This window comes from Cebidichthys violaceus, unplaced genomic scaffold, assembly GCF_023349555.1.
Source record: "Cebidichthys violaceus isolate CVI_PGR_0920_01 unplaced genomic scaffold, fCebVio1.0.p SCAF_10, whole genome shotgun sequence".
In the NCBI taxonomy this organism is placed as follows: domain Eukaryota; kingdom Metazoa; phylum Chordata; class Actinopteri; order Perciformes; family Stichaeidae; genus Cebidichthys; species Cebidichthys violaceus.
In genome coordinates this window covers 2133644-2150000 of record NW_027176263.1, presented here as the reverse complement: position 1 = coordinate 2150000, position 16357 = coordinate 2133644, and the positions used below count along the sequence as shown (strand labels likewise).

At 41.0% G+C, this 16357-nt stretch overlaps 1 protein-coding gene across 2 annotated transcripts in view; it reads right to left on the bottom strand.

Moving 5' to 3' along the window:
- LOC137879426 (phytanoyl-CoA hydroxylase-interacting protein-like) overlaps positions 1-12885 on the bottom strand; it is a 23552-nt gene extending 10667 nt beyond the window's left edge. The window contains exons 1-2 of one of the 2 annotated variants that reach the window (XM_068720149.1): positions 12762-12885; positions 11329-11475 (exon numbers count right to left, since the gene is read on the bottom strand). Coding sequence is in view for 1 of the 2 variants with exons in the window: in XM_068720141.1 (XP_068576242.1) it covers positions 6232-6337 (106 nt within the window). In the remaining variant the exon portion in view is untranslated. Of the gene's footprint in view, positions 1-6231; positions 6497-11328; positions 11476-12761 lie in introns of those variants that run through there. The other variant, XM_068720141.1, reaches the window with a different exon arrangement.
- Positions 12886-16357: the final 3472 nt, after the last annotated feature.

Sequence of the window (16357 nt, the reverse complement as noted above, 5' to 3'; positions counted from 1 at the left end):
TGACATCTGCATCAGGAAAAGACTAAATATATACTCAAAAGAAGTGAAATCTTGCCATGGATTTATTTAGCAAGTTCTCAAAAATTCCTACGAAGACTTCTTACACAAATGATGAGTAATAGACCAAGCAAGTGTATTTCAAATGTGGACAATAATGCATGGGTGTTTGTTGAATCTTTTTATACAGGGGAAATCAGACAGGTATTTTGTGCCTATTGATTCACAAGCATTTATCATTGATTATAGATTATAAGACATTCATTCTATCTCAAATTGTATATGTATACTATCAGTATATAACACATTATTAACACTAAACAAAAACAAACATACACCAATCCACGTTTCAGTCCCGATGCCTGGCCGATACAGAATATCTAATAAAATAATAATAATATAGAATAATAGATACCAGTGTTTGATTAATAAGCTGTGTGTTTAACTGTGTGGAAGTGATGGGGATCATTCTTTCATGCCTAAAGGAACATGAAGGTTGATTTAAACATTGTTTTCTGAATTTTCTAAAATGAAATGTAACAAATAAATACATGGATATAAATTTACTAAATTAGTCATTATTAAAATAATCAATCATGCACCAGCAACTTGGTAAAAAAATAATACATTTTTAAAAAGAAAATAGTTTTCGTTTTTTTAATACAGCAACAAACTGGTAAAAACTTAGACAGGAATTAAAATTACAGTATTTAATGTATATAGTATATAAACAATCTAATTGAATAAATCGGCCCCATTGTCACCAATACCCAATCCAGCTCTTTGAGTCAGTATCGGCACAATATTCGATATTGGTGCATCCATAGCAAACATAAAAGATGAAAAACCTGCTGACTCAGTTGTTGCGCTGCGCCTGAAGAACAGCAACTTCCTTGTCCTTAAAAAGGTTGTATGTCAACAAACACTGATGTTTCCCTTACACACTGTGAAAGGAGGCCCCATGCAGGCCTTTGCCCTCCCTGCCTCTTGTGGCTACACAGTGCTGATTTAGCTCCTGTTCTCTCTTAATGCTCTCCTAATTAACCTGCAAATGGAGGCATTGCACTGACACAGCAGAGCTTTACAAATGCAGTCAGATATTGCTTACATAACACTCTTAAGGCTACGCAGTGAGGCTAAAAGTGATGTTATCAGGGTAAAAGAGCTCTGAAAGCTTTTTTTTTTGGAGGGGGGGGGGGGGGTTACTGGGCAAAAATCAGAGGAAATGCTCAAGAGACAGACAGAAATCTGCAACCACCACTATTCACTGTTCTGAATGTTTTTTAAAAAAGGCAAAGAAATAAAAAACATGAATCACTAACAAATGTAATAGAGCCAACATACTAACACAAACGACCAAACTGATATAAAGAATTACCTAAAACTTGTTGGCTCTAAATATGCACTTCTGAACAAAATGTGTTCCAGATAGCCTTACAGTGTAAGCTGCACTCTGAATCCTCTGGGACTCTGGGAGATGAAAGATGGAAGAGGGGAAACGAGGCAGGATGAAGGTCAGGCGGTAAAGCAAAGTCAAACCCTTTACAGTCTCGAGGGAGGCCTAAACCTCAGTCTGACTGAAATTTACGGGCTAGTATTGTACATCAGCTCTCGCTACTTGCACCAGGGTTGCAACTGTAGCCAATATTAATTTAGTTGAGTCATAACTTCATCATGGAAGCCATTATATTGTTATGAACTTGTCTTAGTATTTATTGCACTGTATTATACTGCTGTGCAGGAGGCGGAGGGTCGCCTCATCATGATTAAGCAAAACGAGAGACCTTACTTAGGAGCTTAGAGAAGTGATCGCACATTCTGGGCACACATGTACAGGGGGTTCAAGATGACTCAGGATACATGCTTGATTAGAGCCCTAAAATGCAGGACACAGAAGTATCTGCCCTGAAGCTAAATAATTACATTTCAATGAAAACCCTTCTCTGATGAAACTGCTAAGCACTATCAAATGGCCCCTTATTGGATATTGGCCTCTGAGCGCAGTCAAATATCACAGCGCGGAATAGCAAAAGATGCAGAAGGATCAATAAAAATCTTGTTAACATGCTTACACAGAGCCCTCCTAATGGCTCTCTGTGGTTGGATTTGTTCCAGTCACACCTGGCTTGATACTGTGAATCACTTGTTATCACTCTTTACCGGTGAGGGGATTTGATATCTATTCAAGCCACCTGCATAATGTAAATGTGTACTGTCTCACAGTGGTGGCTGGTGATAAAACGTGTCCACTGTGTGAGACTATGGTGCTCCATGACGTCAAAACCTTTGGTCAAGTTTAACGTAAAAAAATTATTTTGCAGAATATTGTTGGTGGATTATGGTAGTGATGATCGTTTCTGACTGCTCTACTCGCTTCAGACAGTCGAGCCTCCTACTTTTTAAGTTGCAGTGTTGGGTCTAAAATTGAACTGTAGATATGAGCGATGCAACAGACACTCACTAGACATCGATGTTCGCAGGCCTTTGAAAATCACGCCTTTGTTCCTCTCATTGCACAGGCTAGATTGAGGCGGAAAATAAACAATGCTGGCTTACACTAATGGTGGTCCACCATCAATCAATAAGCCCCAGAACAGCAAAGAAAAAAAAACGGTTAAGACACTTTAATAACAACCTTTAGAGATAAAGTGGACTCTCAGGCACAGAATCGACCCATCCCTGTTCTTACACATTAATTAAATACAGAAGACCTTCAAGGAGGACCTTCCCAAAACCAGAATGAGTCATCATTTCTCATTTGCATAGAATTTGAATTCCTTAACAGGCTAATGTAAATTCCTTCAACTAAGATGTTTTTTTGGCAGTAAAAAAAGCTTGAAAAGAATCTTGTATAGAAGGATTTCCTATAAGAGCAGGAAGTCGGACACTGAAAAAAAAAATACAAAAGGAAAATTAGCATGAATGTTTGAAGCGGATTTTGAGGGCCCGACTGCTCGGCAATCAATCTCTAACAGTGTTCAGGGCTATGTAGCACAGTAGATTCAGTTGCAAGCGAATATATTATGCAGCCACTTATCAGCTGCATAATATGTACCTGCAACTCTTGCCAGCACAGTCATGGTACACAACTGCTCACACTGAACATTGGCCAAACTAAAAGGCCAACTTACTCAGACAATCCTGTACGTCATAAGGCCAACCTGCTGTCGTATCATGTTGGAGGAACACATTGGATAAGCTCTACACAAGTTGTCACAGGAGTTACTATTCTACACAAGACTAGAACTAGTCTACAACTATACTAGCAGCTCTGTGAGACTGTACTTGGAGACAGAGGAGTGTTGACTTCATTAACAAAAGTTGGAAAAGGACAAAAACATTGACCCGATGATGGCACTAGACTAAAAGTGAGTGGTTAAGTTATTTCAGTCTGGACCAAACTGGTGGACTGACCAACCCACCAACATTGCCATCCAAAGAGCCACATTGCTGTGACTAATATGTATATATATATAAAAAAAATAAAACTTTTGATAATGTCTGAAATGACGCACACTTGGCCCCTTCACAATCATGTCTCCCACTTCATGTTAAATCTTGCAAAACTTCTTCTCGGGGTGATGAAAATTAAATCCTTTTGTTCAAGTGTTTTGGCACTGAATTGGAGGAAACAATGCCATTGTAGAGTAATTGGCATGCTCGACACTGAGGGAGCTTTTCTTCAACTTGACACAGTTACTGGTGAAGGTAAGGTACATTTAGAAGATGGTTTCCCCATCCATCCATCCGTCTGTCTGTCTGTCTGTCTGTCTGTCTGTCTGTCTGTCTGTCTGTCTGTCTGTCTGTCTATCATGGGCACACACACTTCCAGACTGAGGGTGTCACAGCTAGAGCAGCAGTATTTCATGCCGTGCAGACACAGTACTTGGATGCATGAATGGCAGCCATCCATCATGACAAGTTAATTATGTCAGCGGGCACGGCACAAAGGCCCTGTAAGACATGCAGTGTGTACTTCATAACACACAACACTGTAAGTACGCATTAACTGTGGATATAAAATCAAAATGGTCGTCAGAGTCCACCTTGCAGAGGCTGGTGGCAAATTTATAACAACTACAACATCGTGGAGGCACTTCTGTGTGTCCCCAGACCGCTGCACACCAGCAGGAGAGACTTCTGAACATTTACCACAACTCATCACTCTTAGCAAAACATTCACTACCTCACACTTATTCATGTCACAACCCCATCACTAAACTGAGCCATTAAAGGCTACAGCACCCCTTCTAACACAAGGGACACACAAAGACAACTTGTATCCCACCAGTTCTTTTGTCCATTGAAAAGCTCAAAGAGTCCTCAGTGTGTGTGTGTGAGTGTGTGAGAGAGCTCTCTCCTACAGACAGTAGGCCCACTGGCGCTGCATGCATTTCCATTTGCTAGGTCAGCGTAGGCACATAAGCCTCTCATGCATACAATTAAATATTAATGGATTTAGGAGATAAATTTAGAAAGCTATAAGGAACTGAAATGAACACCGTCCTTGGGAAAACATACGTATTGACCAGATAATAAAACAGTCTATTTCCAAGAATGTGAAAAGTGGGCTATGCAGTCATCTACATGGGGTGTGTCAGAGGAAGTGTAAACTAGACCGTATCATCTGGAGGTCACTTTAAGAGAGAAACTGCTACTTCAAAATTCAAGGGTTGGTCAAAATAACAGAGACACTAATGCAATATAAACAACACTACAAAGCATTCTCAACAGAATTCAACATCACAATTCTAAAAACGACTCTGCTACAACCATCAATTTTCCTGTATAATGTGCACAGAAGGTGACCATTGTAATAATATTGCTCCCTAAACAGAGTATGTGGGTGTCTCAAGGACACAGGCACACTATTTACACTGGGTAATCCACTTGATAAATAGGAAAGTGGCTGTTGTGCTGCAAATACTAGTAAACCTGCAGCATAGGAAGCACAAAGCTGGCATGGAATCCATTCGAGAAGTCCAGCCCCCAGCCTACATATACCATTATTAAAATTACAGCTTTAGAATCAGGCCAACAAAGCACTAAGAGGATATAAACTGCATCCTGCTGTATTACATTATGAGCAGCAGATCTGGCAGATGAGAAACTGAGGCGGTGTGGCACAATGACTGCACTGTGTTCAGATGCTGGGGGTCCTTTGGAGGCTCGATGAAGACACACCATTGACTCCCCCAGTGCATTAACTGGCCAATCCAAATACAGATTTAAAACAAAATCTGATACAGCTAGAAAAAAAACCCCAATCAAATCCATTCAGCTGTGAAAAGGTGGGATCTAATTTCATTGCTATATGTGACTTAATCTACAATCTTAATTAAAAGGCGATCTCTGTAACCATGCATCAGATGGGTAATCAGTTGTGTGTAATTGCACTGATGGGTGTGCAGGGCTGTGCCACACACGTGGGTGCAGCCATGTTTGAGCCTCTCATTCTCTCCTGATGATGACTTGCTTTTTTTGCTCCCCACCATTAAATTCACATCAGGGTTCAGCCTGCTCATATAAAAACTGCTCATTATAAAACAAGTTTATAGATTATCTCTTATATAAAATATAATTTATATCAACTATTCGTTTGATGGTATTTATCCAAAAAAAACTTTTAAATTCAGAGAAGTCAAACAGATAATCCAGCATGGATGCAGCTGGATGACTTGAATTATGAATGTCAACGGAGGGGGGATCTTTATATATGTTCAGGATGGGATATAAGATAAAAACAATATTTTGTAATGACCAAATGTGATGCACTGTGTCCAGGCAAATTAAATATAGTAACCCCCTGAGATAAAGACAAGAAGCAGCGGTTAAAGGCGGGGTGGCTGCCGGTCTCTGTCCACGTCTGTGGTGCTGAAATAAAGACACTCATCACTTAACATTGTTCCCTTGCCTGTGCATGTTCAGTTTGCATTACATATTGTTGAGCAGTCCTCTCTCTTATGAATGAACAAAACCGTTTTGCCACTGTTAAGACACTCAGGTATTCTACACACGCAGAGGCGCACCATCCCTCCATCCAGGGAACTGGCGGAGCAACCGGCCCCTATAGGCTACTCCTTTCAAACACACAATAAGGGTACAGCATGCAGCTAAAACCTAAATCAAAACACACTGTCTGCATTCAAGTGACTCTGAAATTAACGATAGGGGCTCAATGCACCGTTATTATGCACAAACACTCAAGAGAAAAGCAGACAAACGTCTCCCTACCATCCCGCTCGCATAACTGTAAGGCGTCCAAGCTCAGGTCCTTGATCATCCCCTCACAGGGACTTAGTGGACTGGTGATGTTGTGCGCCAAGCCTGGTACCTCCATCTCTGCAGAAGAGCCTGGGTGATGCTACCGGGGAATTCGCCGTTAAATATCGTCCACGGGACTTACGCAACAGTAGGCTTCCGTCCACGGTTGTCAAGGAAGGAGAAAAGAAAGCAAGAAACCGGCTTCCAGTCAGTCCCTTGCTCGTTCCGTCGCTCACTACTCTCCTCTCCCGTCTCCTCCTGGGTGGTGCGGCTAGTGGCGCGTCAGCGGAATCGTCACGGGCGCGAAGAGGACGAGCCGCCAATTCGGTCTTGCAACGTGAGGCATGGCAGCTTCTGCAGAGATACGTTTACATGTGCGAAGCTCCAAGATATCCGCGTTTATCTCATTTCATACGCCCCGCATGCACGCAAGCGCGTCTGTGCCTTCAGTGCCACAAGTGTGCGCGCGCGCTTATGTGTGTGTACGTGTGTGTGTGCCCTGTGTGTTACTCCGCCGCGGGACAGCTGAACATGAATACTTCAGCGGATTAGTGCAGAGACGTTCTGCAAATGTAATGGCTTCTTATGTAACCAGATTAGCCCGGTGTTTCCCCTCCGGTTTAGGTCTCCATCTAAACCGTCCACGCTCTCCAGTTCTTTCTTATTTCACGTTCAACGTCACCCCAACAATGGTCCCTCACATGTCCTTATTTGGTGAGGTGCCCTCTCTCGCAGGAGAGCGCAGGTGCAAATGGACCAAGACAATAATGAGCTTGGGGACTCTGATATATTGCGCGACATAATGAATTCCAGCGCCTAACCTCTGCTTTTCCATCTTATAGACGACCCCCCTTGCATTATAATGACACGTAACACAATGCAAAACCCCCATCAGTTCATAGCCAGAAAACCATGCTTCAAGCTTGGCTGCTGGGTGTGTATGTGTTATAATTATCTCCCCTACTACACCCTCTTTATCAGTGGCTCCCAGGAACAGGACTGCCAAGGCATAAAAAGGTCAAGTGCACAGGCGTATTGTGGCTAAACACACTGGAGGATGCAGTCGTCTCTTCTAACACCATTGAGCCATGCTGAAATAATGTCTGATCATCATGGAGTCATGTGCATTCTTCTATTTCCTCCAGCAGCACATCAGTTTCCTCTCCATTCAAGGGGAGCATCACTGAGGCAATGTCACTTTCTATTTGTTTTAGTCTCCCTCAGTGCAACACACGGCGCCCTGAGGCGACAGAGTGCTTATCTATTCAACGGACAACCAAATCTGCAGCTGCGCCTATGGGACCCCTGAGTCATGCTGTTGGAAGCCGCCGCACTGGAGGCTACACTGCGAATTATAGGAGGGAAGCCACCCTAACTCATCTCTGTTGTGAGGCACACTGACACAGCAGCATCATAATCGTCACCGAAGTTAATACAGAGAAGGAGGGAGCATTACACAACAGCAAAGAGCAACGTGACCATTTTTATACTCCAATTTCTCATTTTTAGATAGCCCTCCGTAAAGTAGTTGGTGAGCATTCTCGTGCACATTGGAGGATTTAAAAAAAAAGGGGGCTATATTGGGCAGGCGAATTAAAATCGTGGTAAGCTCATAATCACTGTGGCAGTCGGATTCAGTAGGAAACATATTGGACACACCACTGAAGTGCCTGCGTTTATTCCACACTCATATTTAAGGGCAACGTTGCATCTGGCTCAAATTGCCTGGGAAACACAACCCATTAGAAGTGTAGGTCAGCATGCAGAACGCTCCCTGCAAACACAGAGCCATCTGTGTCTGAGGACAAGATGCTGCTAGATTCAGTATCAACAGATGAACTTATCTATATAAAGTTATATATAACATTACGCTTTTCATGTTTACTATGTGCATGTCTCACCAACTGCCTCCCTACTGTCTAAGATGGCTTGATTATCCTACTAAAGAGCTTTGCACTGATATCCACAGATTAACAAAGCATCTGCTTAAAGACTGTTTCCACGATAATTACATAAAGCAGTGAGTATGTTCATCAAAGGTCTATGGGCAGTCATGAAAAACATAAACAAGAACAACTAGAGCACAGCTACTGGTACACCAAATAAAAAAAAGAAAAAAAGAAGCTCATTGTCATGTACGGCATCATCCGTTCCTCTTAGTCACCCAAGTCTCCCTTCCCCATTTCCCGGCTTTGCATGCTGTGCTTATCTGGCACAGAAGAGGAGGAGGAGGAGGTGGAGGATGAGGCCAACCAATTCTGGATCATTCCTTCTCATCCTACCATCCATCCGTCTCCCTCGCCTCGCCGCCCCTCTCTCCACCCACCCGCATCCCCTCCAGCGAGAGTCATCATTCGTTAGCGTCAGTGTTTCCAGTAGCGCTGCAGGAGGACGAGGGAGAGCGACACTGTGTACCCTGCAAAACACACCCAGCCAAGTTCACCCCCCTCCCCCCTTTTACCTTTTTTCCCCTTCACATTCACTTCCCCTTGTACAGTCTTCTCTTCTCTTCTTTCTGTCAGTTTCCCTAAATTGCTCTGCGGTTACTCTAGATCTCATTCAGTGAATATTAATCGGTGTGCATTTTGTGTTTGTGTACACTGCGTGTCATAGTGTGCCCTGTATTGGAAGTCCATGCTGATTTGCTCACTCTGCTGTGCTTTAAGCTCAGATGCCACATGGACATACAGGGACAGATGGGGAAATAGCAGGGACACAGGTGTAGACGGAGAGAACAGGCCAAATTGGTTTGAAAATTAGAAGGAAGAAGAAAAATCCAAATATCCCTTTCATATTTACTCTCTGCTTTCTACATCATCCTCTCACACACCCATCCTATGGCAACAACACATCCCTTCTCATCCAAGAGGCCATTTATGAGCCAGTATATGGAGCAAAGGCCACAACATTTTACATTAGGGGAAAACAATACCAAATCTCCAGGGTATAATGTGTGTCACAGCGTACCACAAACACATTTGTCTGAGGGAAGTCAATGAAGCGTGTCATTGATTTGCAGTGTGAGCTCTGGCTTGAGTTTATAGCTGCAGTTTGATTGATAACGGCCATGTGTGTCTCCAGGTCTCCAAATGAAATCCCAGTTTACCAGAGCTTTTCAAGAAATAAACGGCTTCCCCGTCTCATCCCTGTTACAGTAAAATCGAATGAACTTCAATGTTAGCCAACATGCAACAACAAGCCCACATGTTTAATCAGGAGAGACTAATTAAAAGCTGGGATGTTATTAATAAATCAGTTTAACTGATAGGAGGATGCACAATATAGAAAAGGCCAAATGGAATAGTTTCACATTTGGGAAATAAGCTTATTCGCTTTGTCTGTTTGCGTGTTTGTAAGATAAATATTTAGCCTGGCTCTGTCTGAAGGTAACAACATTCATCTACCAGCAACTCTGAAGCTTGCCAACACCAACACTTAATATTTTGTTTATTTAATAGGTACAAAATCCAACAAAATGTTGTCATTTTACAAGAGATTATGTGCTCAACTACTTCTTTTCTGGGAACAATAACATCCTGAAGTCTCTGCTGGTTGTCTGGTCAAGAAATGTTGGACTCAGCAGCCCAATAAAACCACATCTTATTGTTTACACGTCAGGTTTTGTACAGATTAAACAAATTCAACAGAAGGCTAGCTGTGTTCCTATTTTTCCAGTCTTTTATGCTAAGCTACGCTCACTGGCTCTCACTTCATAGTTAACATACAGACAATACAGTATAATTAATCTTCACATCCATCTCTTGGCAACAAAGCAAATAATCGCATTTCTCCAAAATGTTGAACTATTCCTGTAAGAGATGTCACACACAATGTATGAAAATCTTTTACCATTAATACCTCACATGGACATGGTCTAGGACACTGGCGGGTCTCATGGATGGACTCGGAGCTGTGTCAGTCTCTGGGTCCGGCTCTAATGAAAACTAGAGGTGGACTTTGGTCACATCAGTCAGACACTGAAATGACAGCAGCCCAAAGAGGTTAAGCTTCACATTCTGACAGCAGCGAGACAATTCGTTAACAGAGGTAGAGGTACAATCTGATTGTTAAGAGGACGTTTAGTAGAGTGGTGTTTTAGGTGGAAAAAATGGTGGGGCAACAACTACTTTGGACAGATGCAAAACCAGACAATTGCAGGCAACAAGTTTGCATGTATGGTGTGCAAGTGGCATGACACTGCTGTGATTGTGCAGCATTCCTCATTTCCCTTTCGACCACAACCTCTTATTGCAAAGATTTGTTGATGGAATGGCTGCTGTAAACATTTCACTACTGTCCTATCAGTGTCCAGCTGTGCTTCACAAGAATGTGGGACCCTCACTACCTGTCCCACAATACACACGTCCAAAATTTAATTTTCTTACTGCTAGCTGGGCTGAACTCCTGCATTGGCGGAGTCTGGAGGTGTCACCTGAAATGTCAGGGATTGTTGAAGAGGGAACGCAGGATTAATCCAAAAGCCCACGTTAGCAGCATGCATTACAGCCCTCAAGTTTTGTGAGGCAGCTCATGTGAAATCACAATCCACTCGACAAAAGCTCTCTGCCAGGATTATTAAGAGTGCCCTGCAGACCAAAGAAATAAGAGAGGAGTGGAACTCAAGCCACTGGTTCAGTTGACGCTATGCAGAGACCTTCTATTTAAATTGTGTGGAAAATGTGGAAATCATCCACACCTTGGATCCAGTCAGGACGGCATAGTGGCGGACTCAAGTGAGGACCCTCCCTCCCTATGTCTCGGTTGAGGTCAAATGAGCTGATGTGACAGACACTGGAGCTGCATCACACACCGAGTTTGTTAAGGATCAAGTTAAACTAAGGAAAGACTAAAAATGATTGGCAACCCGCCTCGCCTTGTAGGCCTCCGCCAACCAATCAATTTGAAAAAATTCACTCAAGGTGCTCCTGAGATATCGCCCTCACAAGAATGGACCATACGAATGGATATGCAGACAACCTGAAAACATATACCTAAGGCCACAGCTGTCGCCGGCACAGAGGCATAAAGACATGAATGCCAGTTTTAAGTGTTATTAGTTAATGTTACCTCAGTTACTTTGTGATGAGCTGCTGCGTCTTCCTCGGTGTCCTGTCGAAGGCTGTTGTTGTTACTGGTTATGACTCTTGTCCTTCACTGGAACTGCTGCTGTCCTGATTGCTGTATCCCCGGTAGTCAGCTACTTCTTCTTGTTTACTGTTTTTGTGTGTGTAAAAGACAAGAGATGCATCATTAACTTTATTGGTTTTTTTTTAAATCTGACTTGGGAAAAAAAAGCCAACAATGACCACATTCAGTCATATTTTGCAATGTAACCATAAGCCTCTAATGCTTTATTGAAGTCAAAACTGACGCTGTGTTTGCTGGAGTTTTCTCATGAAAGATTATTGTTGTCACTTAATAGTCACAGAGGACCTTGGTAATTAAGGACCGTGTATTTTCCCCAGGTGCCTCATCAAAGTGCACCTAATTAAATAAAAGAAAAAGTATTATGTGTTGATAACTTACACAGACATCCAAAAATATAATATTTAATGTGAGCAGAGCAACGCATGATAACACACAGCCACAAAGTACTTTGTAATTAACATCTTTTTCATTGATAACCATATTTTATATGGTGATATTTACTGGAAATGAAAAGGCACCACCAGTTAAAACTAGTGGTGTAAAGTAACAAAGTACATTTGCCCAATTACTGTACTTCAGTACAATTTTGAGGTACATGTACTTTACTTGAGTATTTCCATTTTCTGCTACTTCTACTCTACTACATCTCAGATGGAAATATTGTACTTTTGATTTGGAGGTTCAGATCAATAATACAAAATAACATCAACTAATACATCATAACGTATTAGTATAGATTATGCTACCCAGCAGAATATAAAGTAATTAAAATGTGCTCCACCTTTACCAAATGCAACATTAAAGTGCTGAACACAATGCGTCAATTGTAATCCAATGATGTACTATATAGTATTTTGATATGGGTCACTCTGCATGAGTACCTCTACATTTGGTACTTTCAGTATTATTTAGATGCTAATACTTACACTCATTTTGAATGCATGACTTTCACTTTAATCAGAGTATTTGTATACAGTAAAAGATCTCAATACTTCCTCCATCAGTAGTTTGAACATCACTTTAAATCCTTTATCAGGTCAACAAGCAAAAAAAAGGCCTGGCTTCAGTGGTTCAATTGACCTTTTCCCAAATTTATTTCAGAAGTTAAATACCAATATATGTCAGTATTAACTACTGGAAACGTAACGTTAGGACAGTCACCTTACAAACGTGTGTAAACTACATTGGGACTAGTCCAGGGTTGACCAGTCAAGTAGAGTGCTTTTTACGTTAGGTTGTTAAGTTTGTGTAACGTTAGAGTTGTCTCATTTAAGAAGATATCTACTGTTAGTTTTACATCTCTGTGGCTACATGTGGGTGATGTTACTGTGTTTATTGTTAATGACACTCACCTGGAGATAGAGGTGCTAATTGCTCTTCTGCAGCTACACAGTCACATCGTCTCACTCCACTTGATCACCAGCCGCTACATCCACACCTCAACTAACCACGTTCAGCTGTTTCAATCTGGCCTTGTTTATTTTCTCCCCAGTTGTTGCAAATGAATCTGGAAGAGACAGTCTGCGCTTTAAAACATTTGCCTCAGGGACTCTAGGTGGACAAGTATTTAATTATCCCTAAATGCTGTTACCTCGTCTCTTCTTGTGGACAAAAGCCATGTTTTTTTAAATGATTGTCGTTTGGAAAGCTGTGAAAAGGACACATACGGTTGTTTCGTTACTTTAATTTGAACTAAAACACGCGCTAGTTATCGGGCAGCTTGTCGTTTGTTGATCGTTCCGACCACGAGCCAGCGCGAAAAAACCGGAAGTGGCGTTTCCCTACATCCAATTCCCGCTCGCGATTCTGAGAAATAGGCCTATTATTATTATATCAGCCACTTATATTATATACTAATTATAACACCAACCGAATATGTTTTATATCATGCTTAATCCAGGATTATATTATTTTCTACATTACTCTGTCCCACTGAAACCCCATTTTTTTTCAGCCGCCTGCAGGTGGGACTTTTCGTCTAGTAGAGGTGAAGATGTTAATCAGTCTGCTGATTGAGTTGGCTGTGGGAAAAGAAAAAACATAAACAATTCATCTATATTAAGAAATGAAAAGTAGGATTCATGATTGAACCACGAGTGAGCTTTATTTGGAGCTCGACCAACATTTGCATTACATTAAACAACAAAAAAACAATAATGGTCTGGCTTATTGTGAAAAACAAAATGTACACTACACTAAATACATTACCTCACAATCTCCTACTGAAATAATGCTACTGAATGCACTAAGAGCTGCAAATATGCAAACAATAATCTGTCAGTATGAGATTTGTGTCGTTTTGCATGAACAAGAACAATAAAAAACAGGTAGACAGACAGAATGAGCCAGGCAGCCACTGTGAGCATATTGTCTGTTGGATAAGAGCCAGGAATGGTGAGGTAGCAACCAAGTCACAGCTCCTCTCATTTACACCTTTCCTGCAAAGGCAAGCTGCTCGTGAGAACAATATGTGATGCTGTGGACTCTGCTGGTCTTCAAGTGGGGAGGCTGCCAGGATGCAGAATAAATGCATGGTTGGTTAGTCATAGAACAGCCCATAGCTTCTTTTCTCTGCAATTTAGCCGTCTTTCACTCCGTCCGTCTCTCACAATAGAACATGAAATTCAAATTAGTCATGCCCGGCACTGAGAATGATTGCCAGCTGTGCTGTACACATAATCGCCCAAAGTGAGGCGTAGTGGCTTTGATATTCGTGATTTAAAAGCTTTTCTCTAAAGCCATTATGCTTGAAGCGTGTGGGATTGCTTTATGTGGTAAAATATAAGTATTTATTCGTGTGGAAGCTAGATCTACTTTAAGTTTCTCAGTAAGGCAAAAAAAGAGATCACAATAGCTCTGATCTATTCTATCATATGAGGAATTGGCAGCAAATAGTAATTCATGTTTTGTCAATATCCTTACTATACATGACCCTTGAGCACTGCAGGATAACATACCAGTATTTACATCCTTCAGTGTTGTGGTATTAACATGGAGGCGTTCTGTTTTCTTTATGGAAAACAATAACAGAGGATGAGAGAGTGAGTGAGACAAAAAGCTGCCACACAAAAAGCTCATTGGCACCACCTGTTTCTGTTAAGGGTTCATTTGCGTTGGATGAGAGGCTCTTCCTCCCTCACTCTATTCACTATTGGAACATGAATTTGCCGCCATAAACAGAGAAGCCCTTGGAAGAAGTTTGGAGCCGCTAATATGAACATGAATATGGAAAATTTAATCACCCTCCTTACCTCAGGCAAAATACAGCTTGAAAAAGTTGTTCTGCGTGTAAAGCAAAATTCTGATATTCAAAAACACTTACAAATTAAAATATAAAATATATATTAGAGGTGATAAGTGAAACGTAAATTGCATAAGTAAATGGCACTCTTTTTTTTTAAAAGCATATTAAATTCCACATATAAACCACCAGTAGTGTATAGTGTTATTTAATAATCTCTAAACATGTAATAATCTGTTGCTGGGTAACCATTGTCCATGTTTTATTAGAGAAGTGAGTCATTTTAAGAGGCAACACTGCCCCCTTGAGGTTTTCATTTACACTGCCTATGTAGAGAATTTAGGAGGAAAACGATGCATTAATCCAAGTGGTGGTCTATTCTGTGCAGTCAGTGGTCTCATTCTACAATTTTGCTGCTTTGCTTGTATTAAATAACTGACAACCGACATTGTTGGGGTTTAACGTAAATGATGCACAGCCAGGCGACACAGTGCAGAGTTTGTGACCTCACTCAAGACAGATGGTTTTCAAATCTGAACTGTTCAGCCAACAATTCGTCACAGAGGAACTAGATCATATAACCTGGACAATGCCTGAAAAATAATGAAAAAAAGAGGAACCCTTTTCCTCTATTTGAAACTGAATCCAACAATTGTGCAAGAAAAGAAAAAGATCTTATAACATTTTACATATAAATTCCACTTCTTTAATGGTCCAAGAGCCTGGACATGACAGATGGGCAGTAAATTAAGAGCCACAGACTTGAGACTGAGCTTAAAATGAATTTGTTCTCGAGCATTACACAATATATTGTCTCCGTCAGAATCTTCATTAGTCGCAGCAGATTCATTCTGTTGGATTAAGCAGATCCTGGCTATGCGGATTAGGCCTCATGTAGTCATGCATGTCACCCTAACCACATGGCATGGGACTGTGTTGTTTCTCAACCTGCAGAGGATGTACTGTATGTGTTTTTGATTGTTAGCTGCGGGGCTTTCAAACATAGAAGATAAAGTGAATGTAGTTTGTGACTAAATATTCATAAGCCTCATTCCGTATGGGTATAACAATTATATATATCTTATAATATATATAAATCTTATAATATACGAGTATACTGATTTCATAATACATTAAAAACTCTGGCTGAAGCGGGGGTTTCTGTAGTTTGCCATTTTAATACTTTGTGCTTATCTGCTCCAAGAGAAGATTCTGGGAGTCGGAAGGTTACAGCATCTTACGGATACTGAAAGCCTGGATTTCCTGATGGCTTAGAGCTACCATCATCTTCCTGCCTTAAAGACGATTATATCTGTACATTCTTGTGTTATGCAGAAAACAAAACCAAAAAAAAGGGAGTTTGTTTGCATAAATTTATTACCTTCATAATATTTGAACAAACATTTCTTTGCCTGCTTGACAGTTTCTCCAAAATGTCCTGTTTATATCTGTACTACAATACAATTAGAATAACAATAGCATCAACAGATGCCACATTGAACAGAGCTTTGGCCACATGGCAATGTTTATACACAAATTCTTGTCTGGAACTTTGTGCAGAGTTGTACCTTTCTCACACAAAAACAATGGTTGCATAAGATGAAAAAGTTGTACAAAAGTTATGTATTAGCCTTAGTGGTTTACATTTATTATAAATGTACCATTTGATTGCAGTACAAAGACTCCTTCAAATAAATCCCTTTGGGA